General features: G+C 39.4%; 1 protein-coding gene across 1 annotated transcript; it reads right to left on the bottom strand.

Annotated features, from left to right (window-relative positions):
* Positions 1-1,362: 1,362 nt before the first annotated feature.
* On the bottom strand, positions 1,363-26,653 carry LOC127645333 (SH3-containing GRB2-like protein 3-interacting protein 1). Its single transcript, XM_052128915.1, has 23 exons — positions 26,257-26,653; positions 19,954-20,017; positions 17,127-17,151; positions 16,960-17,016; positions 16,815-16,872; positions 16,107-16,288; positions 15,963-15,974; positions 15,430-15,441; positions 14,463-14,487; positions 14,237-14,312; positions 14,063-14,127; positions 13,832-13,912; positions 12,747-12,821; positions 10,009-10,698; positions 8,957-9,078; positions 8,420-8,573; positions 8,067-8,178; positions 7,821-7,976; positions 7,444-7,576; positions 3,559-3,761; positions 3,407-3,471; positions 3,031-3,195; positions 1,363-1,801 (listed from the first exon to the last, which is right to left on the bottom strand). Exons 1-23 carry the CDS (start codon positions 26,264-26,266, stop codon positions 1,779-1,781), a joined length of 2,565 nt encoding a protein of 854 aa, XP_051984875.1. The 5' UTR covers positions 26,267-26,653; the 3' UTR covers positions 1,363-1,778.
* Between the last annotated feature and the right edge of the window lie 927 nt (positions 26,654-27,580).

The following is a 27,580-nucleotide window of genomic DNA, read 5'->3' as shown; positions in this document are numbered from 1 at the left end:
AACCCCAAATTCAGAATCTCAGAAAATTAGAATATTACATGAAATCAATAAAAAAAAAGGATTTTAAATATAGAAATGTCGGCCCTCTGAAAAGTATAATCATGCATATGTACTCAGTAGACATTACTGCCTCAATGCGGCGTGGCATGGATGCTATCAGCCTGTGGCACTGCTGAGGTGTTATGGAAGACCAAGATGCTTCAATAGCGGCCTTCAGCTCTTCTGCATTGTTTGGTCTCATGTCTCTCATCTTTCTCTTGGCAATGCCCCATAGATTCTCTATGGGGTTCAGGTCAGGCGAGTTTGCTGGCCAATCAAGCACAGCAATACCATGGTCCTTGAACCAGGTTTTGGTACTTTTGGCAGTGTGGGCAGGTGCCAAGTCCTGCTGGAAAATGAAGTCAGCATCTCCATAAAGCTTGTCTGCTGAAGGAAGCATGAAGTGCTCTAAAATGTCCTGGTAGGCGGCTGCGTTGACTCTGGACTTAATAAAGCACAGTGCACCAACACCAGCCGATGACATGGCTCCCCAAACCAACACAGACTGTGGAAACTTCACACTGGACTTCAAGCATCTTGGATTGTGTGCCTCTCCATTCTTCCTCCAGACTCTGGGACCTTGGTTTCCAAATGAGATGCAAAATTTGCTCTCATCAGAAAAGAGGACTTTGGACCACTGAGCAACAGACCAGTTCTTTTTTTCTTTAGCCCAGGTAAGGCGTTTGACATTTGAAGCCCATGTCCAGGACCCGTCTGTGTGTGGTGGCTCTTGATGCAGTAACTCCAGCCTCAGTCCACTCCTTGTGAAGCTCCCCACACATTTGAATGGCCTTTTCCTGACAATCCTCTCCAGGCTACGGTCATCCCTGCTGCTTGTGTACCTTTTTCTTCCACACTTTTCCCTTCCACTTAACTTTCTATTAATGTGCTTTGATACAGCACTTTGAGAACATCCAACTTCTTTTGCAATTACCTTTTGAGGCTTTCCCTCCTTGTGGAGGGTGTCAATGATGGTTTTCTGCACAACTGTCAGGTCAGCAGTCTTCCTCATGATTGTGAATTCAACTGAACCAGACTGAGAGACCATTTAAAGGCTCAGGAACCCTTTGCAGGTGTTTAGCTGATTAGAGTGTGACACTTTGAGCCTACAATACTGAACCTTTTCACAATATTCTAATTTTCTGAGATTCTGAATTTGGGGTTTTCATAAGCTGTAAGCCATAATCATCAAAATTATATCAAATAAAGGCTTGAAATATCTTACTTTGCTTGTAATGAGTCTATATAATATATTAGTTTCACCTTTTAAGTTGAATTACTGAAATTAATGAACTTTTGCACGATATTCTAATTTTTCGAGTTTCACCTGTAGTCTCTGTAGAACAATAATAGGATCAAACGCCAATTGAAAGTCTTCAACAGAACTATTGTGAAATGATATCTGGAAATAAAACACAAATTATAATGTTCATTGTAATGGGGCAGAGCGAATGTGCAAAATTGAAAAGTGAAACACTGCTTCACCAAAAAACCATTGGAAAAGTCAACATATTGCATTTGTCCTGAAGTTGTGTCATACACACACAAAAACCTTTGCTAATATTCACATACACACACCCACAAAACACACTGATGATAATTCTACACCAGAGATTATATTCTGAGTGCTGTACTTGTGGAATTTTAATAAAAACATTTTTCGAAAGTCTTTGTAGTGCCAAAAGAGCATCCTAATGTCCCATTCACAGTCCACACAGCAGGTCATTGCTGCAGCTTCATCAGTTGTCTGCCAAATATTTACCTATAGAGAGATAATAATAATAAATAAAAAAATACCTGAAACATACATCTACATAAATCACACATAAAACAAAATATAGCACATAGTAGGTTTGCACCAATCAGATACCTGGATTGGTATCGCCTCCAATACTGACCTTTATAAACAAATCGGGCAGATTATTATTATTACAGAACTGGCTTGTATTTGAACAACTTCACTGGATTTACTGTTAAGTATCGCGCTACATCATCCAGTAGACTAGTTAACAACAGTTTTTCATTTTATAATGAAATGTGTATTTAAAGGGTTTTGTTTCTTTACATAAAGAAACACACATTGAGGTATAAATACTTTAAACTTGTTAACACAAAAAGAACACTTTTTCGGATCAGTCAATATCCAAATTTAGGGTATCAGAATCAGTCTGAGTAGTGAAAAAGTGGTATTGATGCATCCCTAGAGTAAAGCAGACAATAGCGTCTCCATAGAAATATTTATAATTTTTAAGCACATTTCTAAAAAGTAGACTAAAGAAAATATGAATCTTTGCACACTTCCATCCACTACTTCATGCGCATTATCTTGAGGGAGTCGCCTTGTCATGATGGAGCAGCTGAATAACCTCCTTGCTTCGGATAGAGTTTGACTTGCAGGATTGGTGCAATTGTTCCTCGTTTTATTAAATGCTGCCAGGAGACATCGCAGAGTAAGTGTAATATGTAATATAATGAGGGCTGAATTGGCTGCGATGACCATACGCCGCCAGCCTCCGCATACCTAGGAGTGCCCACTCTCAAAACTGTTCTGGCAGCTTGTAAAGACCCACTTTAACAACAAGCTGTGGGTGAAACACTTCCGAATGTCAAGGGCTATGTTCGAATGACTTTGTGCCAAGGTCAGACCTTTCATTGGGCCAGTCACATCAAGCTATCGCAAACTCATTACATGTGCACAAATGGTCAAAACACGCCATCGTTTGGCAAATAAACCATTTCCATCACCTTAATGCACGGTTTAACTAATGCAAAACTCTACAAAATCCACCTCAGCCAAGAGCAGAGATTTGAGAGTTTATTCACATATCAAGCATTTCCATGAAAGATTTCTTACATGCAATTTCAAAATGAGTATACTTTTTTTTAAATCTTATATAAAAACAGACTAAATATGTCATAAAACCTACACTATATGGTATTTGGTCCTTTGAACAAAAATGTTCAGGAAAGATTTCACTTAAATTCACGTACCTGCAGAAAACCTTTTTTTAATAAGGGAGAGTCTATAGCCTGAGCCTACAAGTTGGAAATCACAGCCAGACAGTGTGCTGCCCTCACTGGTGAACTGCACTGTGAGCTGTGATGGTGTACTGGGGCCCTCGGCTAACTGGAAGCGAGCAAGTAGAGCGCCCACCCCTGGATATATGGATACATAATGACAGGACAATTGGGAATGGCACATAATATCAGCTTTATAAGAACATTTAAAAACACTAATTAAATAAAACAGAGTACTCACATTTACTATTACTAGGGCATTATGCTAAGTGTATTACACTGTACAGATGACAACATAAGCTAAGATAAGCAAAGCCCTCCAATCATTTAATATTTGAAGAATAATTACCTCCATTTTCAGACCGCTGTGACAGCTCTGGGATCTTCCATGCTATTTTTTGCATCTCTGGGTACCTTAAAAAGCAATGCATGGACAAACATTACTACAAATCAATATACTGCTTGATAATGATTTGCTTGAAATTCTTGATTGATCCTCACCAGGTTGCAGGTGGAAGCATGGCCTGTAGTTTGTTAACACCTCCATCCACAGCTGCCATGAACTGGATGTTGGTGAGGGGTGTTGGTGTGGCCATGGCCTCTGTGTTGTATTTATAGTCTATCCTGAGGTCTGTGCTACTGGCATCACCACGCCAGCTCACCGCCAGGTTCAGTGGAGTGGACTGGATCCCTTCAGCTGATACCTGTGAGGACAAATCTAAAATATCACACACTACTTCGAACATTATGCTGAGAGAAATACAATTTGATCTTCTCTACAAATACAATTCTAGATATAGATTGCAATAGTGGTGTTCAAATGCACAGCGATATTCTGATATTAATCAGAATGTTCATATTCCGATAACGTCTGCATTATGTAAATGCATTAACCCGGTTAAGGCAATATTCCAGTTTCTAAAAATGTAAATAACAACTGTAATATGACTGAATTCATCTGAATTCTTTGAACTATCATGTAAACGCCTTATTCAGAATATGCCATGCAATGGAAATCGTCTAGGTTACTGTTGTAACCTCCGTTCCCTGATGGGGAACTAGGGGTCTCTCTTGAGAGCCTCGCTCATCTCTGAATTTGAGAAAAGGCAAATGAGAAATTGCAGACAGAATTTGCATGTCCCGCCCCCGGACATACAGGTATAAAGGGAGGGAAATGCGTCTGTCCATTCAGGATTTTGCCTGAGGAACCGAAACTGAGGTTTGGTCATAACTGTGGATTGGTTCAGCGACGTGGCCGGGAATTGCATAACCGAGTCAGATGGTCCTGGGCAGCCAGCATGAAGGGTTGGGAAGTGAAAGCCACGCATCCAAGCTCCATGCTAGGGGCACTAAGGGTACAATAGTTTTTGACGTACCTGGCGTTGTGGAGCAGGGAGGCAAAAGCACGTCCGAGACTCTGGTGCTGAGGGAAGACTCGAAGCACTTACCTTGCTACACAGACTCTAGACTCGTCAGAACAGGCCAGCCGGGGAGCAACCGTCATAGGTCTGGAGGCGGGTGCTCCACGTCCGATGTGCCGGGACTGTTGAGGTGTGGCACCGGGGTGAGAACGGCATTTGCGGGCCGGGTGACCAAGAGAAAGAGGAAATTGTTCCTTTATTGAGAACGTGGGTACCAGCAAAGAAAACAAACTGAACTGAGGATTCTCCTCCCGGCCCTCAACCGGGGGACAGAGTGGTCTGCTTACCAGCTCCGGAGCAAACGTCTTGATCTCTGGGTCGTCAGTCTCAGGAAAGCTTGGGAGCCTTCCGGGTCCCGGAGGGTGTTCGGGAGACGGGGGGGGTCGTGTGCTTCCTGTGGGGCACTCAACGTTGGGGTTGAGAGCTGGGCCCAAGTTGAGGCGGAGCTGCAAGTTTACTGGAAGCTGCAGGAGGACGCCCTCGGCGGGCAGACAGAGCAAGGCCCGTGCTGGTGGCACAACGGGGCATGATGTGAGAGATGGCCTCCGTCTGCTTCTTCACCACTGAGAACTGCTGCAAAGTCCTACTGCGAAGTCCTCGACGGTGTCGCCGAAGAGACCAAACTGGGAGACGGGGGTGTTGAGGAAGCATGCTTTGTCCACATCCCACATCTCGATCAGGTTCAGCCACAGATGTCGTTCCTGAACCACAAGGGTGGCCATCGCCTGCCCGAGTGTCCGTGCTGTGACCTTCGTGGCCCTGAGGGTGAGGTCGGTCGCTGAGCGCAGTTCCTGCAACACGTCGTGGTCAGGACTACACGCATGTGCAGATCTTTAAGTGCATTGGCCTGGTGGACTTGCAGGAGGGCCATGACGTGCAAGGCGGAAGCGGCCTGTCCGGCGGCGCTGTAGACTTTGGAGGTCAGTAATGACGTCAACCTACAGGCCATGGAGGGGAGCACCGGGCGATCCCGCCTGGTGGCGGCGTTCTCAGGACACAGGTGGATCACAACCGCTCTATTCACCTGGGGGACCACAGAGTACCCGTGGACCGCTCTGCCATCGAGGGTAGTGAGAGCGGATGAGCGAGGGGGTCGATTACGGGCAGTAAAAGGTGCCCTCCACGAACTAGTCAGCTCATCATGCACTACCAGGAAGAAAGGAACTGGGGGAAGTTTGCTGTGGGGAGGACGGAGGGTTCCAGTCCAACCCCACACTGACGGCAGCCTGGGCAACCATGTCGGCCATCTGGGCGTCAGCCACTGACTGGGCGTGCTGACCCGAGGGTGGCAGCCTAATCGAGTCTTCCGCATCAGACACCAGAACACTCTCCAATGCGGCGGTGAGCTCATCATCCAGCTCAGGGGTCTCAAGAGGATAGGCTGACTGGCCGTGAGGTGAGCCGCTGTCACCCCGAGCCCAGGCGGAAGTCAACGAGCGTGTCGGGGGGCGGGTGGTTTGTGGGATGTACCTAGCGAAACCGAGCACGCTGCCATCCCCAAATCGCCTCCATCGCCATCCGGGGTCATCCTCAATACTGTGGGAAGGAGCCTTTTTAGGATGGAAAGCCGCAACCGCAACGTTGCCATGGTAAGATTCTCCCAGTGAGAACACGAACCCTTCACAAACGCTGCCTCGGTGTGATCACAGCCCAGACACACGAGGCAGCACCTGTGACTGTCAGGAGTGGAGAGAACTCGACCGCATCCAGGAACTACACAGGGGCGGAAGGGCATCTTTATAAAGACGCGTCCTGAAAAGGACGTTCAACACTGCTGTGTATTGCTCTTTTAGAAAATTAAACTCTTTTACAAATATAAAAGAGTTTGCCGCAAATATCTGCACCCAGCGGCAAAGCTGCACTGCCGTGCAGAGAAGGAGAAAGCTGCTGATATGCGCCGTAGATCCAACAGCTTACGCTCTTAGAGATGAGGTGAACAGTTTTGTGAGTCTTGCTGATCACACATCCGGTCGGCTCCGAAGAAAATTTCTGAATGGACAGACACATTTCCCTCCCTTTATACCCATATGTCCAGGGGTGGGACATGCAAATTCTGTCTGCCAATTTCTCATTGGCCTTTTCTCAAGTTCAGAGATGCACAAGGCTCTCAAGATAGACACCTAGTGTCGCTTCGACACAACGTCGAAGTGAGCGACAGACGGGTAACTCATTTATATTTGCACATGTCCATGACATGAATGAGAATGATAATCAAGGAGTTGATTAAATTCCAAAAAATGCATTATAATAAATGGCTAGTGCACATTCAGTATTTCCACAAAACAATAGCAGGAAAAAAATATCATAGTTTATTCAGAATATGCTGATTAACAGGAATATTCCAATAGCTTTATGAAAAGGCCTTAACCAGAATAAGGACCTTAAAGGAATATTCTGGATTCAATACAAATTAGGCTCAATCAACAGCATATATGGCATAATGTTGATTACCACAGAAATACATTTTGACTAGTCCCTCTTTTTCAAAAATCTGTGTTACTGTGAGGCACATACAGTGGAAGTGAATGGGGCCAGATAATTAACTTTAAAATACTTACTGTTTCAAAACTAAAGCCACAAGATGTAAACAATATTTTAGTATGCTAAAATCACATACAAACTTTTTTTTTGTAAAGTTACATCCAATTTTACAATTTTGTTGTCATGGCGACGTATCACTGTAAACTCTCAAATGGCCGCAAATATGAGGATTTGAACAACTTTACAGCTCAAAAATACTTGAGTTTTAACAGAAGAATTATTGTAAGTGCTTCTATAAAATTAAAAGTTTCATATTTATAAATTTTAAACCATCCAAAACTTGGCCCCATTTACTTATTAGGAGATCTAGTATTTGTATGTCTGCTTTATAGATCAATGTGTGTTTAATGTGAATGCATGCACTACAATGCATCAGTGCTATTCTTTAGCTTAAGCTCATACACATTCATATAGACAACTTTACCTGGTACTTGAGCATGTCCACATTGTAATACGTGGCCTGTGGCCTCTGCTCAGATACTTTTTTCAAGTGACTCATCAGGTTTGGCATGTTCACCCAAAACTCCTTTGAGTCACCTGTAGGTGGTGCCATGTCACTGCAAGACAAAAACATTTCAAAGTTCAAATACAAGTTTCCTCAAAAGGCTTCAAAATGTGTCTCTCTCAAACAAGATCCATTTTTTATAACATGTAAGCCTCCAGATACTCCCAATGTTTTTAGAAAGTGGGGTGATTTACAAACGCTTTACAAATCAGTGTGACTGAATCATTAAAAAGAACCAGTTCAATAGAATGGTTCATGTAGGAACTGGACTTCACTGCAGACGGTGTCTGTATTACCAGCAGAGGAGCTGTGGGTTGGGGAGGACCTGCTCCAGTTGACTGTACTGGCTGATGGTGAAGGTCAGCACTGGTGGGGTGGGAAGGGTGGAGAAGTGTCTGGTGATTCCCGCTGGGAAAGACAGCACCATCTCACCAGTGATCTTCACTAAACACCTACAACACAGAGTAAGACACAGTTGGAGGAGTCAGGACTAAAGCCAAAATTTTGAATGTACTTGACCACAAAAGAGAGCTCATGCTTACTTAGTGGGATCTGCTCCTTTAAAGTATGCGCTGATGGTCTCTGTGAAGGCGGCCGCCACAGGTAGAGTGTCCTGGGGGCCCATTGTGAGGGGACTCGGACCTCTGGAACATGCTAAAATGCATTAATAGGCACAATTTTACCCAAAAGGTCACAGAACCTCCTGCCCTTGACCAAAATAAAAACCTATGCCTTGTAATAATCATCAAACCTAGGCAACATCAGCCAGAAATGGCTATAAAATAAACATGAATTGAGGACCAATACTAGTAGCCATGTCTTGTTTAATAACATTACAATGTAAAAAGCTCAAATTGATTTGAGCTGTTTATGGGACAGTTCTGCTGTGGCTCACCTGACACAGACAAGTTGAGTTCTCGGCCTAGTGTAGGTGTGGAAGCTGCGCTTAGAGAGGTGACAGAGGAGATGGAGGAGGTGCTCTCAGCTCTGGCCAGAGGAGCAAAGGGTGGAGGACTCCAGGAGTGGATGGGGGGACTGAAGGGACGAGCCTATATAGAAAAAACAACAACAAAAATCACCTAACTATAAAACTCTAAAAGAATCAACATTACATGGGTATATTGTGTAGATATATATACCCATGTATACAGTATGTGTATACCGATGTATATCATATATATACCCAAACTGGCTAGTTATAGACGGATTTCAAATCTCCCATTTATGTCAAATGAACTACGTTCATTTCTACAGTGAAATGATATATATGAACAATGTAGTGAAAAGCGCTATACAAATAAAAATGACTTGACATATAGTAGAGAATCAGACCATTTGGTGCTGTTAACAAAAATGATGACATAATATAAATAGCAAAATCAACACCTTTGATTTCAACAGTGCTAGTAAAAGTGTAGTAAAGCAGTCATACCAGATCTGCTAGGTTTGGTTTTCCAGGTGGTAGTTTAGGTCTTGAAGATGGTCTTGGTGGTAGAGGTGGGATCGGGCTGCCAGCAGACAGAGGAGTGCAAGCACGTGCTGGAGAGGATGACCCTGAAGAGCACAAGAATCCAAAACGCTAATAAATTTACTAGAGAAGTCCGTGGATGAGATTCTCAAATTCACAAAATAACACTGAGGTTGATATTACAGATTAATATAAAGCAATATAAAAAAATAAAAAAATACAAATGATATATAAAGATTCAAATAAATACTTCTTTGATAACTAATAGTGTATGGATTAAGGTTTGATGTTGTCTGTACAGTATATTGCACATGCAAACTTTGGAAAGTGGCAACATTGCACACCACCCGAATGGACAAAAATTTGGATGAATTTCAAAACTCTTAAATAAACGTAACAAACTTGTTTGTGATATTAGCATTTTGGGTGCCATTACAGCAGTACAACAAACACTTAGCAAACTTAAAAGGTAGGTGTGCTAGTCAATACCAGATTATACATAGTTTCGCTTGGAGTTAAATTATAATCTGGCAGTTTATTTGACTACCTAAGTGACGTTCTGTCTGACTAACTGTCAAGCTAGCTTACTGATGGTTTGTCTCAATGTAAAGTCTGTATAATCATTAAACTTTTAGGCTTTGTGAGGTCAACATCAAAGTTTGTCAAGACAAACGTATCTACCGTAGTTTAAATTGTAAATACATATGTACAGTACAATTGTAAGTATATATATATAAGTATTTGTTGTAATGAACTGAATTTATGCAGATTTTAATAAAATAAAATACATTTTATTTAGACAGGACTATTTTCATTTAAGTATTTAAAGAAAAGGGATTTTGGGTGAAAATGTGTTTTTAATTATCATGAAAATAATTTTTACAAAGAATATAAAAGGGTCCTAAAAATGGCCTTCATTTTCTTTGGTAAAAATATAATTTCTTATTTTTTTCTTTTGGTATATTTACCCCTTGCGCATCTTTGCACTTTTGCATAAGTCACAACAGATAACTCACCACTGCCAGGCCCTGGAGAACCCATCACGTTTCTGTAGGTAGGAGGCGGCAGTGGAGGTGGAGTTCCCCTGAACCCTCCTGCTGCGATGTCTTTGGGTGATGTGCCAAACATAGCAAACTCCTCTCTCATCCCAGATACCTCAGGCGTTCTTCTGCTGTTATCTCTCAGGGCTAGAGGAGAAGGTATGGGTCCATAAGGAAGTAGCTCAGTTGGCATTAGAGGCAGTCCAGGACTGGTGGGGGAAATGGGCATCTCCTGGGCGAGCTCTGACTCTGGTAGCTGAAAGCAGCTGGGAAGGGGCAGGGGGCTCAGGGGGGACTCTGAGGGTGGGGGTGGTGGAGGAGAATCTGGAGGCGGGATGGAGTGAAGAGGGGGAGGTGATGAGGCGGGTGGCGGAAAGTTAAGTGGTGAGGTCGGAGGCGAGTCCGCGGGCGAGTCCGCGGGCGAAGAGGACAGAGGTGGAGATGGTGCAGGCTCGTCTGGTGGAGGGGGTCTGGCGGGTGAGCGGTCAGTGAAGCTCACCCAGCTACACTGCACAATGTCTGAACCAGACTTGGGGGTCTCAACAGGTCCAAAAACATTGTCCAGGTCAGGCATAGGTGCCACTCCTGCTGGGTCTGATAAAAGAGAGTCCTGATAGGCCGAGGCTGAGCCGTCTCCTCTGACACTAGGAACCACACTATAATAACCTGCTCAGACAAAAGAATAACAAGTAAAAAATTGTTTTGCCAAAGCAGAAATTAAGCTGAGAACTGTAACAAGGCAATCTTAAAGCTGAAGTGTGTAACTTTTTTAGTGTTAAAATACTTCTATCCCAGCTTAATATGCAGAGACAACTACAAGCCATTCATGGGATCATTTTCTCGAAATCTGTAAACAAGTCTCTGTGGCACTATAAAAATGTCTTTGAACGACCCGCCCCAACAACGTTACATAACCAATAGAGTGAGTTGGGGGTGGGACTATCTCTTTGTTTGACCAAGAGCAGACGGAGGGCGTACTAAGAAAACCGTTTTAAAAATAATGTTTATTTTTTAAATTCCGTTCCGGAATTAGGGGCTAGTGTCGCAAAAATTACAAACTTCAGCTTTAAACCAGTGTTATTAGCAATAAAACAAAAACTAAATAAAAACATTTTCAGTAACTGAAATAAAAATAAAAACGAACATAATCTAAACCTAAATACTAGGGCTGTCAATCGATTACATTTGTTTATCAAATTAATTACATGATCGGCTGATTAATTAAACAAATTAAATTGCAATTTATAGCATATATCAATATTAGCTGAAAAAGGCCTCCAATAAAAATAATGCAATATTTAATGATTAAATAATTAGAAATAATAATATATATAATATTTGTAATACATATTATGATTCAGATAATTAAAATACAGAACATTACAGGTGGCAGACAGGTACAGAATTGATTAGGTAAAACAAAAAGTGGCTTTAGAAGACTTCATTGTTTATTTGTATCATTTTAAACATAAGCCTTTATATTGGGCTACAGGCCACAACAATCCATTTTGCAATTGAATTCATAAATCTTTCCTGAGATAGAAAAGCCCTTATAATAAATCTAAGGAAGTGTCTCACTTTGGTTGCAATGCATCATAAACACAGTGTTTTAGGATGTTGCGTCTTGCTAAACGTAGTTTAAAATTTAGAAAAGCACCTATCGAGATACCTGCATTCGGAGTTGCACTCCATTCAGCTGTGTTTGAACGCAAGAACGCATTCTCATCTTGTGCTGTTTGCTGTCATTATGTGTGGTTTGTTGTTTGTATGGCTGCGCGTTGCTAAAACAGCTAAAGCTGTGCTTACTGGGGGGACCTGGGTAGCTCAGTGAGTAAAGACGCTAACTACCACCCCTGGAGTCGTGAGTTCGAATTCAGGGTGCGCTGAGTGACTCCAGCCAGGTCTCCTAAGCATCCAAATTGGCCCAGTTGTTAAGGAAGGGTAGAGTCACATGGAGTAACCTCCTCGTGGTCCCTATAATATGGTTCTCACTGAAGCACGTGGTGGGTTGTGCATGGATGCCGCAGAGAATGGCGTGAAGGCTCCACACACCTCTCCGTGGTAACGTGCTCAACAAGCCACATGATAAACTGCGCAGATTGACGTCTCAGATGTGGCGGCAACTGAGATTCATCCTCCGCCACCCAGATTGAGGCGAGTCACTACGCCACCACAAGGACTTAAGAGCGCATTGGGAATTCGGCATGCCAAATTGGGGAGAAAAGTGGAGAGAGAAAAAACTAAGTTGCGCTTACTGCCCCCTGCAGACTGTGATTCCTAAAACATGAAGCTTGAATTGCTCCAGTGGTAAGTTATGCTCAGGGGGCATGATCATTTGCAATATCAATTTTAGTAACCGGTTTTGTTTTTTATATAATTAATACCAATGAATTAATGTGTTAAATTGACAGCCCTATAACACATTTCGTGATGCAACTAATTAATATAAATACAACATTTATTTAAACATTAATTGCGATTCAAATTAACGCCTTCTTTAAATATGAAAATGGCACAATTGAATGGCGTTATTTCAATTATATAATTTAAGGCATTAGCTTTGGCAACCCCAAAGTACTAAAACTAAAATAAAAACAAAACAAATTAAAACTAGAAAACAAATATTCACTTTAAATATTAAAATTACAATAACACAGCCTTAAACTGGAATTTGATTATTTCAAGAAAAGTGTGTGTGTGTGTGGTGTACATACCAGAGGATCCTAAAGAGCTAGAACTGCGTCCAGGCGGAGTGACAGGGATGTTCTTTGGAGGAAGTGGAGGTGGAGCTGAAAGGACAGATGACATAAGCAAAGTTCAGAATAGCACACTACCATTCTTTTCTTACTCTTCCTGCAGTGTATAGTATGTGCATACTGAGCACAGTATGCAAAATTTCCATATGCTTGGGACAGCCAGATGGCCTACTGCCAATCTGTATATTATAAAATAAAACATTATAATTAACAGGATAAAAGAGGAACAAAGGTTTAATTGTTTCGTAACCTGACTTAGAAATAATATTTGGTTTGAATTGGAAACAATAAGCCCTGATTTTATCCATTTCAAATATCCAATACCGTTACTGTTATATAGTGATTCATACAATACAAAGTACATGGCCAATCGTGATGCTTTAAACTGTCACTTTCAAAAACAGCCACTTTTTGGACATCCTGTCAGAAAGCAAGAGACCCAAGAGCAGAGGAACAGTTCACAGGATTTATTGACAGTAAATTAGAATACAGAAGGGCCGGTGAAGCATGGGGAACACGGTGCCGACTGCAGCAGGAAGCCGGTGAGTACGTTTGTAGATGTGTGTGCGTCATGGTCATGTGGAGAGCAGATCTGTGAGGAATCCTCAGTGAAGAGTGTGTTCGTAGGTGTGTAAGCGAAGTGGTAGTAGGGAGCAGATCCATGAGGAATCCTCCGTTGAAGAATGTGTGGGCAGAAGGACAAGAGCAGCAGCAAACTGCAAGGTAACCACACTCCAAACAAATGGAAAGAGACGGGCAACCAATACAGATACACAAGACAGGACCAACTGAGGTGAGTTACTTGAACACACAACAGCAATTACACAGCAGCCAAGATCTTGACACAACAAAGTGTTTAAGTAGGCAGAGAATCAAAGGAGAACAGGTGCTGTCAACACGCTAATTAGTGGCATGATCAGTGTTCCCATAAAAAGACACATGAAGGAGAAAAAACCAAAACAAACCGGTGAATTCACCGGGACTGTGACACTTCCACAACCTGAACGAAAACAGCGTGCTATGGTGAATGTGTGGTGCAGTACCTCCAGTGGGAAGAGATCTGCTCAGAGAAGTGGTGGAGAGAGAGGCAGATTGACACCAGAGCTCCGGCTCAACCATAAACACTAAATGCAGGAGGACAACATAACACCACAAATGAATACATGAAATAAGCATTCATCCATACAATTGTCATCATCACTTATAAGTTGTGTAAGACGTCAACAATTAGTTATTCACTTCATTTAAACTTGCCAATCAGGCATAAGATTTACCTTCTGAGTTGTGTGCTTCAAGACTGCTCTTAAATGACGGGCTGAAGAACGCTGATGTGTTTTCTCTTATATTGCAAGACAGAAGAACAAAAGAAGGTCAAACCACACCCAAATTTTAGTAATATAATTACATTTAATAAAATGAGCAGAACCACAACCATACAGCATACTAACCTGGGTGTTTCTGAACTAGGCCCTGGTGTTGTTGTGGGTGTTGGAGTAGATCGTCTTGGTCTGGCGATCTCCTCACCTGGAATATGCAAGACCATGAATTTATACATACACTTTAATATTTATCAATTTTTATTTGTATTACTTTTTGTTCATTTTATTAATGATTCCTAACATTTGTTGTATAGAATATCAATGCTCAGAAGAATCAATAAGTGAAAACACTTACTTGACATGTTTCGTTTCATCTGGCACTGTAATAAAAGTATATAAAAGGAGAAAATAAAGACATTTCAAAACCATCAGAAATAAAACAAACCAAAAAGCAACAAGTGGCAATGTTTTACATTGATTTTCCATAGTTAAGGGATATTGTGAGGCATGATGCAATGTAATTGTACCCCTTTATTCATTTAGCTGTTTTTTTATATAAAACATATTAAAAACAACAGTCACAGTAAACCATTCTTCCACCAATTAAGTCTATAAGCTTTTGTGTGTTGATAACTGTAGGCTGTTTACAGTTGCAACTTGGCGCATTAATGTACTGAAGTGTTCAATAATGTGCATTCACAGGTGTGCGTATTTTGGCAACAGCTTTGAACGTGTGTCATCCAATCAGGTTTTAGAGCTGGAACAGTCCGTCTTATACAATTAACACCTGATTGATGGGAAAAAGTCTCCCTTGCTTTGACCTTTCATGCATGCATTACCACAAAACAAGCTTCAAAAACACAAAATCAAATGTGCCACTGAACTCTGTGTGACATCACTTTAAAAACATGCGGTGAGGATATCGAGAATGTGATCACTCGTTTTGATCAGTGAGCTGTATCAAGCTCCATCAAAACATGGGTTATACAGTACATGAAATAAAACCTAAAACAATGTCCAAAACATACACCAAGATATCTATGACTAAGTCCTACAAAATCAATACGCCACATCTGATCGCATGCCAACATGTACAGCATATATCCTCAATAAATCCAGACAAAAAAACAAAACAAAAAACCCAAACCAATACAAAACAGAAAACAAATTAAATAAAAACATCAAAACAGGAAAGAAACTAAACAAAACCACAAAACAAAACCAAAACAAACAAAACCAAAAAACCAAACAAAACCAAAACAAACCAAACAAAACCAAAACAAACCAAACAAAACCACAAAATTTTAATAAATTGTACTCACTGGACTTCGCCTCTGCGATCAGCATAAAAGAAAAAAAAAAAACCTGGTCAGAGAGCAAGTGTCAGATCAGTAAATCATTAATATTAACAAAAATATTCAAAAGGGGAAGAAAAAAAACATCCAGATGGATCTTTCATATTCAGTGATAGTCTAATAAACAGTCAAATAAATAAATAGAACGGAGTATCCTAATAAAAATATGGATTTAATCACAAATCGGACATCACTTTGGCTTGAGAGCAAGTTCTACTTTACACAAGCTCTACCTAAAAACAATATTTAGGTGATGAAATATTTAAGAGCAAAGTGTAACTAGAAAAATGTACATTCACTATAGAAATGTCCATGACTTTTCCATGACTGCTGATATTTCCAGGCCAATAATTTGAAACTTCCCTGATACATCCAGGTTTTGCATGACTGTGGGAACCCTGACACACATGCAAGAGTCATGTTTCTCTTTACAAGTGCAGACTGATGAGAAGTATGAGAAACAAACTCAAGAATGAAGGGGCCTCAAGACACTGGCTTACCGGACTCTTTCTCTGTGTGAGGAAACAAATAGAAGAACAGAGGAAATACAGCATTATCATCTCTGCTGATTACAAGTGACATTGGTCAAATGTAGCTAAAATCATTTCCAGTACAGAACTGGAATGTAAAACATAGAGACGTACAAGAGGAGAAGGAGAGATCGCCAATGTCCCCACTGAGGCCTTCAGCTCATCCATAGTAGACACTGTACAGCTGCCACTATTTACTGCCAGGGGCTTGATCTTGATCTTAAATTTCTTCTCATGTTCTTCCTCACCCTCTGACTCACTGGAGGAGCAGAGCATCTTTTGGACTTTTGGAGCTGGTGAGACTTATTAAGGAAGAGTATTTTCAAGTCTACCGGTACTCTTACTAGTAAACCTCTCAAAGTGCATAATCTAAGTGTGATTTAACAACCGAAGTTTTTAATTACAAAGATACGCCTGAAAAAATAAAAATAAACAAGTGGAAAATTATTAATTCAAAAATTCTTAAAGAAAGGGTAAAAACTGAGGCAAGCATCAGTATTATTATTGCTCAACATAGGGTTGGGGATCTAAACAAACACCTAACCGTAAGTGTTAAACTTGGGTGCAAGAAAGTAATGAAAGGCTAGCAATGAAAATGCCATGCACACGTACTGTTATTCTTAGTTACAATGAGGTTAAAGTAAAAGTACTTCATTTTTATAAACTAACCATTTCAAAACCAAAATTGCTGTAATATCTTAATACTTTTTAAACATTCCATCTCCATAGTTATTGCTTTTACTTTAGGCAATTAAGTGGAAGAGATAACAAGGATTGTTGAAACAGTTCAGACAAATATGCTTGCAAAGGCAGAAAGGATATTTCCTCCTTGTTCTCCTGGTTTAACACTGTAGCCCTCATCATCCACATTGGGAGAGTTCTGTTATGGAAAAGACAAACAAATGGGGAATTGCATTCACTTTAACTATAAAGAGATTTATGCTTCTGTTAATTTGGCATTACTTACATAGCGATCCCATTCGATCTCACCACAGAAACCATTGGGTGCTCCATTGGCTTTTTTCTGGAAATAAAAAGTTTGACATGAACAATCAAAATGAATATTAATTAAGAACACTATCTAAAGTAAGTTTGTAGACTGCTTTTTGACTTGATGGGCTATGCTGTACTTACAGATTTTTCTTTGTCTGGTGATCCCCTGAAAGAGAAGAAAGCAATGGTTGTTAATTTTCCTTCTACATAGAATGCAACTGTTTGATTCCAAATGACATAAAATGTACCTAGCATGCTCTATTAGAGATTCTCGAATGTATTGTTTGTGTGCATGTTGTCTTTTTCTGTTTCTCTCCATCTCTCTTAATCTCTCAGGTGTGAGTTAACAAGGTGAGCTGATTGCTGATAGGGCACACCAGTACAAAGTGTGTTTCATGGCTGTTTGTGAACTGTGTCATCTCGTTCACAGGTGCATTCTGGGTTCCTGCTGCTGGGGCAGAGAGTTTGTGGTGGTCGCTGTCTGAATTTCGGAGATCACTGTTCTTTCATATACAAAACTGTCAATAAATGTGTCTGTGTTTCCGTTACTCTCGCCTCCCTGCATCTTTTACTGCATTTTATTTTTAAAGTGTAACACCCATCCACTGATGTACAGATGCAATCTTGCTTTATTAAAATAAAAAGTCCTATTTGGGCAAATTAGAATCCAAAACCTCTAAAAAGTAATGCAAAAAGTTACCTCTAGATCAATCAGACATGTTCTTATTCAAAGTGCTGATCTATTCATCTACTGGTTAACAAAATCCCAAGACTGATAGTTGCAGATGTAGAAATGAAATTACCATATTATGTGAATTATTTATTTGGGTGCTTGAATCAGTCATTAAGAATGACTGTTGATTAAAACAGGTAATTTAAATAATATTTACTGTGCATAACATAATTAATATACATGAGTTTTGCAGCACTGCCCCCCACAGTACAATTTTCAGTACGGTTTATTTTTATTTAGAATGAACTTTGTGTTAATCTTTGCTTTCAAATTGATTATTCCAGCTGTTACAAAGGTGATGGGCCTACAGGACTTTATTAGCAGAATAACATGGGATATGAATGCATTTTTCATCCATGGGTACACTTAACAAAGGTGGTGACGTTTAGTCCAGATTGCTGGTTCTATGAAGCATAGAGAAATTTAGAATTTGTTGATGTGTTCAATAGACCATGTCTTGGTGCTCTGGAGATATGTTTTATCATGCAAAAATATAATTTGTTTTAATGTTGGCAAATCGGTATCTAAAAGGTTACTATGAGGTTCCTGTGGAAAAGCGTGTTGTATCACGGACATTTATAATTTGATAGTGACCCCAATTAATGAACTAGTAATTGTCGCAATGAAGCTTGGTATCTTAATAAGAACTACGCATGGGCGCTTGCTTTAGTTTTGCCACCCCTCATAGTCCACATGTTACCCCCTTGCCACCCCATAAAAACATTTCTATTACCACTCCTGTTAACAGCAAATCAGATGTATACAACATTTCTAAAAATAAATATTTTGTCAGATTTGCATAAAGATGAATAAACTTAAAAACAGAAAGTGTTGACTATCCATTGAGAAATCCATTGGTAGATTTTGGAACTGACACAAGGAAAAGTTAACACTTCTGTTAATCGGCCAAGCGAATGCGTTTATCGACCGACACAGATAACTGCAAAATGGCCAACTATCAGCCGATGAATCGGCCTAACCGATATATCAGTCAATCTACTGAAGATGATACAGTGAGACCCTTAAAACTGGGTCATAGGTTTGTTCAGATGGGGTCACAAAAAGCAGAGGAGAATAATAATAAAATGCTTAAAACTAGCCAAGTGTGGATTGTAAACAAAAAGGTTTTTCAACTTTATGTAGACATTAAATACTGTTAAGGCTGTCAAATCAAAATTTGAAATTTGAATATTTGTCAAATTCAAGCTCAAAAAGCACATTCAAATGCAAAAATGAGCATTAGAATTTTGCACGTGTGTCATTCATTCTTGGGTTTAAACAGAAGCAGTGCAACGAAGCAAACCGAAAGCAGGTGTCTCGGGACGAGTTTTAAAGGTTCCTTTTAAATTGAAACAGCAACTATGAAAATGCAACGTGACTGCACGTGACACTGAAAAGATAGCGAGACATGGCGGAACTGTCTAAGACGTTCGTCTAGTTTATGCTTACATAGAAATGACGAACACATTTACACATTCAGAGTGAACGGCCCCCAGCGGTGAAGGTCTTTTGCCAGTTGTGTCTTCTAACTATGCATTGCACACTTATTAGCATCTCACTGCATAAGCATTAGGTATGTTCATACAAGTGTATTTAATACAAGTAAAAAAATTACTTTATATTTGAGAATATGAACTGGCTAAATCTTTTGACTTTGTCATTTTATACATATTTGTAAACAGCCAGATTTGTTCTTTTCAATAAACAACCGCTACAACACAATGCTGATTGGCTTATGTTGCATTCTCTTGTGAATTTAAGAGACAACATAGGTTTAAAAATCAGATGTCTTTTTCCCCTACCTGAAATAATGTCTTTAAAACCGGAATATAATTCGAATTTCAAATAATATAATACAAAATTCTAATAATTCAAATTTTGTTAATATTTCAATGCAAATTCGCATTTAGTTTCTTAACCCTGTTGACAGCCCTAAAGACTGTGTGACAAAATCTAACTACAGTATTTAGTAATCAGAAGGACGCTGGTTCGAGCCCCACAGCCACCACCATTGTGTCTTTGAGCAAGGCACATAACTCCAGGTTGCTCCGGGGGGATTGTCCCTGTAATAAGTGCACTGTAAGTCGCTTTGGATAAAAGCATCTGCCAAATGCATAAATGTAAATTCATCTGTCATGTGGTAACATGGTTAATGCAAATAATATTGTATGTTGTTTAGAGATCCAGTAAATAGAGCTGGTTTCCTTGATCACATCAATAATTGTTCTTACTCACGTGGAGTCAGTGTCCTTTTCTTTCTTCCGTATCCCAAAGGCCTTTCGGGTACGCTTTTTCAATCCTGTTAAAATTCATATTTATTATTATCCCTTAAGAGTCAAGTGTAAGAAATAAATAATATACAGTTCCTCTGTGCAACATATGACAATAGACAATCAATCTAGATGTCAGTCAATAAACATTAAATACAAAGTAATACATTCAGTGCATAGTTAAATACAGTGTAAAGTAAGAAATACACAAACATCTGTATAACATGCTTTCTGAGTTCAGACACCAAGGGAGTGATGTTTTATATAAATATTTCAACATCTGCAACTGAAAAATGCAAAACCATTTTTTTTTTCAAGGCCTCTTTTTTGCATCCAGATCTACAATTTAACTCTGTGCTTGGATTCACAGAACAAGTTTGACCTGGATGACCAAATCTGCAATGATGCCATGCCATGCTGTCTTGCACTAATAGAAGGATATCAATAACAAGAAAAATGCATGATCTATTGCTTATGTTTTTTTTTTATATATTCTCAATCTGTCAGTCTATGCAAAAAAAGCACCCCTAAGGACTGGCATCATGGTGGATATTAACTGGCAAAGCATGATAATTTATAGCCTGGAGATGTTGGCATAGTGGCTTAAGAAAGCGCTTTGGGGTCTCGGTGTGGGAGAACTGTGCTAGTGTAAAACACAAAATCAACAATACTGATGAAGGATGCCAGGATCGGAGCTACACTTTTGTTTGTTTAGAAACTTTCTGAACAGTTTAAATAGCACCTTATTTCATCCTTATACAGCCTCCGTAGGCAGCATTTACCAGTTCTCAGACGCAGCTTGTGTCTTGTTTTCTCATTAGGTCTTGAGATAGTAAATGTGAGTGTGGAGGATGTCCATGTGAGTGATCATAGTTGTGTTTTCTTTAGCTTAAAGCTACCACGGGACCCCCCGCCTCTGAGAATTAAGGCTCAGAGGAGAGTTTTTAACCAGGATGTTGCTGGGAGGTTTTCTACTATGTTTGATCCATGCCAGCTAAGATGTTGTAGTGATGTAAATGTGTATGTGGAATCTTTTAACAGCCAATGTTCCAAAATTCTAGATGAAGTGGCCCCTATGAAATCAAACATTGTGTCTGTTAAAAAGCCCTGCCCATGGATTAATTCATCTATTCAGAGCCTTAGAAGTAAACGTCGGAAAATAGAACGTTTATGGAAAACAACTAAACTTGAAGTTTACAGGCTCTATCTTAGGAATTAACCACTTCTCTAAATGAATGTCTGATCGAATGCTAGAACCAACTACTTCTCTCAGCTAATATCTTCTAACAAGAAAAACCCTAAATTTTTATTTGACACTATTAATTCTATTGTTTCTCCATCTGTTTCTCCAATTGCGGTGCTCTCTTTGTCAAATAGCAATGTATTTCTTAACTTCTTTGTTGAGAAAATTAAGGATATCAGAGTTACTATTTTACCCCCGCCTGTACACAAGGCCTGTACTTTGGGTCTTTCCTATCCGTGTTTCTCTTTTAAAATTGTGTCACTATTCAATGTCTCTACTCTATTAGATAAACTGAAGCCATCTTATGGCCAGAGTGATGTTCTTCCAACTATGCTGTTTAAGCAGGTTTTTGATAGTATTGGCCCCTGCGTTGTAGAAATGATCAATACTTCACTTTTAACTGGGGTGGTTCCTGACTTTTTTAAACATGCTATTGTTGAACCTGTTCTTAAAAAGCCCAGTTTGGACCTATTGCAACCCTCGAATTACAGGCTGATATCTAAACTTCCTTTTATGGCTAAGATTTTAGAGAAAGTGGTAGCAGAGCAGCTTACTACCTTCTTAGAGAATAATGATATTTTTGATAAATATCAGTCAGGTTTTCGTAAAAAACATTTTACGGAAACTGCACTGGTGAAAGTTTCAAGCGATATTTTGATGTCTGCTGAGAAGCATACAGTGTTAGTTTTGCTGGATCTTACATCTGCCTTTGACACCATTGACCACAATATTATGCTTAATAGACTACAGGCACTATTAGGGATATCTGGATCAGCTCTGAAATGGTTTTCATCTTACCTTACTGGTAGAAGTTTTAGTGTTTATATAAATCAGAACATGTCAGACACTGCAGGTTTATTGAATGGTGTTCCGCAGGGTTCTGTCCTGGGACCGATTCTTTTCCTTCTATATATGCTTCCTTTAGGACAGATTATAAGCCAGTTTCAAGATGTCTCTTATCACCTGTATGCAGATGACATTCAGTTATATTGCTCCTTTAAGCCCACTGAGTTATTTAAATTATCATCTTTAATGAACTGTCTGAGTAGGATTAAGCAGTGGCTAAATGACAACTTTTTAATGTTGAATTCAGCTAAGACTGAAACTTTAATCATTGCCCCTGAGCAGAGCATCCCTCAGATAAAGAAACACATTTGTGATTTAGGTTCGTCTGTTCAGCCCAGTCTCAGGAGTTTGGGAGTTGTTTTTGATACGGCCATGTCTCTGGAGAAACATTCAAAACATCTTATTAAAAACTGTTTCTTTCAGTTAAGGAACATTTCGAAGATAAGAGCCTTAGTGTCAAAAGCCGAGCTAGAGATGATCATTCATGCTTTTATCTCGTCTCGCTTGGACTATTGTAACAGTCTTTTATCTGCCTTAATAAGAAGGATCTTGGTCGTCTTCAGACTGTCCAAAATTCTGCTGCTAGGCTTTTAACCCACACGAGTAAAAGGGCACATATTACTCCAGTTTTAGCTTCACTCCATTGGTTACCAGTGCTATTCAGAATGCACTTTAAAATTCTGGTCCTAACTTTTAGAGCCCTACAAGGACAGGCACCCTCATACATCTCTGACCTGATACAGCTGCGTACATCCTCACTTAGTCTGAGATCAACAGGTCAGAGACTATTAGTTGCCCCTTTGCACATTTTAAAACTAGGGGGACCGTTCATTCCAAGTTGTTGCACCCAGGTTGTGGAACGCTTTGCCTCCTTCAATACGCTGCTTGGATTGTGTGGAAAAATTTAAAAGTCAGCTAAAAACTTTGCTTTTTAAAGAGGCTTTTGATTAGTTTGGAGGATGGTTGACGCCGGTCTATTGTGTATGTGTTTGAGTGTTGCTTATTTTACTTATATTTTATTTTATTTTGTTTTGTGATTGAGATGTACTTATGAGAGCTGCTTATGCTTTCTTTTGTTGTGAAGCACTTTGTGATCTTCATCTGAGAAAAGTGCTATACAAATAAATTTTACTTACTTACTTACTTACTTACTTCAGGTTACGGTTTAATATGCACCTTGCAGCAGCTGGTGTGAGAGAGGAGACGAGGCGGCAAAAGTGCTGTTTAACTACGCAGCACACACTGAACTCCATGGACAACATGTTGAAAATGCACTATAAACCTATTTATCAACACGATCTTTTACAATAAAGGCTTTTATGACTCAGCATAAATTACCATACCGAAATACTCACTCATTTACTAAAAGACGCCTTGATGCAAGATAACCACGCTGTATCAGGCATGCAATACTTCCCTCACGTAAAATAGATTTAATGATGGTTTAGAGTATAATAAAGTTAAATTACCCACTCTTGATAAACATCTGATTATTTATATCAAGAAAAAGTCGATGCAGCAATCCCGAATTCACTTTATTTTTTGTTAAGTCACACAATACAGATGCGATGAAAACTCAAAGCGTGTCTCCCGATTAAGTCACACATACACACGTGTGAAACGGGCGATTCTCTTTGGATACTTTGCTTGTTATATTTGATTTCTGTTAAGGGAATTGTAAAATGAGTGCAATCCTCTCAGTAGCAGGCTATCAGCTAGTTTGTTTATTATTGGTGGCTGTGGAAGCTCCGCTCCTTTCTCAATGCAGGTTTCTGACCAATCACAGGCTGCAGCACCTCCCACAGTCCCTATTTGCCCCAAAAGTATCTACCCTGGAGTAGGAGCTAAAAAAGGTCCCCTAAAACAGCTAAGAGGATCTATAGTTCCTTAGGTGCAAAACAAGGAAAAGCACTGGTCCTGGGGTAAAGTACCTAAAAAGGGCTTTAGTACCGTCAGTGGGAAAGGCCCTATCGAAGGAAATTAAATTGGTTACATCTTGCTTACATGCTCACTTGAATGCTGAAATACCATTAAACAAGGATGGTGCATTATGATTAGTAAAGGAACTACTAAAGGAATAGCTCACACAAATAATATCCAGACAGATATTTTCCATGTAATTAAAGTGAATGAGACCTGGGACTGTCAAGATCCAAAATTACAAAAAAGCGCAATAGAAGTGGTCCATTTCACTTGTGCGCTATATTCCAAGTCATAAAGTAGACACCGACAACATATGAAAATGAGACAAACGAGAGCATTTGACATCAAATGGCATCTGTGCTGTTTTTGATGTGCCCATGCGGCAGTTGTAGTTCATTCCAGAGCTTCAGCAGAGGTGAACATTATCAGAGAATAATGACTTAAAAATGCATTTTTTTTTAAAGCTGTCAATCGATTCAAATTAATTGTGTATATATAAATAATTGTGAATATAGGCCCTTTAATAAAAAAATATTACAATATATTATGATTAAATAACCATATGTATTTAGATTATTAAAATGCATAAAATAATGGCGGCAAATGAGTAAAGCATTGATAAGACCATACTTTAAAGACCATACTTTAAGTGGCTTTAAAAAGTCATATATATTTATTTCCATAATTATTGAACATAGGACATTCATTGGCCTACAGTCTACACAGCTATACATTTTGCAATTGAATTCCTCAACATTTCAGAGATAGATTTCTTATCAAGGCTCTTCTAAGGATGCATCAATGTACACATTTGAAACGTTTCACTTTGGTTGAGTCGCATCATTAACACAGCCTTTTTAGGTCACTGTGTCAAATTTAACGTAGTTTGAAGCTTAGAAAATCACATCATGTTATCCGTGCATTCAGAATTGTGGTCCGTCCAGCTGTGTTTGAATGCAAGAACGCATTCTGATCTTGTGTTGTCATTGGTGACTAGCAATCTGAGTGGGGTTTGTTGTCTGTACAGCTGCACATTGTCTAAAGAGCTTATTGCCCCCTGCTGAAAACAGGCAGTACTTCAAGGAATATTCCTTATTATGGTCTGGGGACATGATTAATTGCGTACATTTTTTAATATAATTAATCACATTTAAATAACGCGTAACATCATCAGCCCTACATTTTTCAATTTTAAAAATCTTTCTCGAGTCCCAACTTTCTATGCAGTCAACTAGAAGTAAGCCATTTGTAGGTTGATTTCACCTAAAAGTGTAAACACTGTGGATATGTGGCAGCTTGTTGAGCACGGCACAGCAACATTGGCTCAACCAATAGTGCGAGTTTGGGGCAGGACTATTTGTTTGTACAACCGATGGGAGATGAGGGGAGTTTGGAGTCCAGAATCTGTTTGAAAACAGGGAGTATTTTTGCAATTCCATTCGGTGAAGGTAGTGATGCAGAAATTACACACACCAGCTTTAAATTTCGGTCAGCTGCTGAAATTCTATCGTTTGGCTTCAGAAGACTTAGAGTATTGTTGTATGGGGCACTTTTGTTACATTTGTCTTTTTTTAATATTATATATATATATATATATATATACATACATACATACATACATATATATGTATATATATATATATATATATATATATATATATATATATATATAATTTTGGATGTTGACAGCCCTAATACATATTTATTTTTTATTATGTGAAATAGTGCGGCCATAAAATTATTTTGAATTTTCTTTTGTGTGTGTAATAAAGGTTGAGCGACTTGAGGGTGAGTAAATAATGACAGTAATCATTTTTGGATCAACATCCCTTTAAATTACATGGGAAAATAAATACGAAATTACCCAAGATCATGTGGGACATTGGACCACAGAGCAGAATCCACACAAGCATCCAGATGGCAGATTTCACTTGCAGTCTCATATTCTTACTCCATAGGGGATCTTTGCACATCTGACCCCTTCAAACCCCCATTTTAATATGGACGTTTTTGTGTGTAAATGGTGTAAATACACACGCAAAACTCTAGTGCCAAGATGCAGTCCGGGCACACAACGTGAGAGACACAATAATCCTTCACCTCCTTCAAGGAGACAGACGCCAAAACAAACGTGCTGCATTTGGGTGTCATGCACAGTCGTGTAGAGAATGCAATACGTTTACATGCAATGAAATAATATCGCTAGATAGCTTTCAAGAGGCAGTGTTGGATCAGGGCCTAAAGTGCATTTTTTACCTTGCATCATGGTTGCAGCACTTCATTCCTCGGTTTCACGCGAGCAAAGAGACTGACACGAGATACAGCAGTTATCCTGTAACCGGTTGTTAAAGGAAAGGCGCATAGTGGACAACCCGCACGTCCACGTCTCTCGGGTTTCCCAGTCACCGGTCGTTTAGGCCTCGGGCACCGCCGCATCAGCAGCATCCATACACGCCATTATCACCGAGGGGATGCTGAGGACAGCCGCTGAACGTAGAACGAGAGTTTTGCTGGCTCGCTAAAAGCATACTATGGCGACGGCTTGGTTCGTTAATATTAATAAGGTCACGCTGGTGATGCTTAAGTAACCTTCTTTGGGCGTCCAGTCAAGAAATATATTGATATTTATGAGCCAAACATTAAACGTAGCAGCGTTCGTTGATTCGCCAGCTGGCTAGCGCCCAGCTTCCAAGTGTGGCTCTTCTTGGCGAACGTCACGTTACGTAATTAATATTCATGACGTAAACCCTCACCATAGTAGAATTTTTACATTCGTGGGGCAGAGGGGACATAACAGTTTTGCGTAGGAAAGAGTATTTGATGAGCATTAGAGATCCTTGGTTATAAATAAAGGGGGCTAACAGATTTAACTTACTTTTAATTGTGCTTTGTTATATCTGACCTATGCTCAAACACCAGAGCAATTTGCTTTAAAGGGTACAAACCAGAGGAGTTCAGACATTATCTGAGTGAATATGGTGATTGGTGAACAGAAATAGAATTAAAAAGACTTTCTGGAAGAACTTTAAGGGGGAACTGCATAACAGAAGAAACCTTTTCCTACTTTCTTTCTTTCATTCTTTTTTTTATTTATTTATTGATGCATAAAAGAACAATATAATGAGATATGTTCATTCAAATGTACACCTCATTCACGGTCTCCATCTTGCAAACCATGAAGTAACAAAAAGCAATACATAAATAAACAGGTGCCATAGTAAATAAAGTAAAATAAAATAAAAAACCATGATGAAAAAGGTGTATATCCATGTATACATTTCATATGATGTTTAATAACAATTGTTACAGGCTTCAATATGGAGGAAGAAACCTGCAAAAATTATTATTCAATAAATACAAAAATACATTCATAAATAATTAAATATATCCACATATCCATGCATAAATACATATATAAATAAATAAATGTACAAGGATACTGTATAAATAAATAAATAAATGCATCCATTGATGAAAAAATAATTCAATATAAAACATGCAGTATATAAATGGTTGGGGAAATGCAAAAAGGCAAAAGGAATGCAATAATTGTTTGTTTTTAATTATATATTTCTACATT

This window comes from Xyrauchen texanus, chromosome 6 (genome assembly GCF_025860055.1).
Source record: "Xyrauchen texanus isolate HMW12.3.18 chromosome 6, RBS_HiC_50CHRs, whole genome shotgun sequence".
Taxonomy (NCBI): domain Eukaryota; kingdom Metazoa; phylum Chordata; class Actinopteri; order Cypriniformes; family Catostomidae; genus Xyrauchen; species Xyrauchen texanus.
The sequence above is the reverse complement of the archived record's forward strand: the minus strand, read 5'-3'. Positions and strand labels throughout refer to the sequence as shown.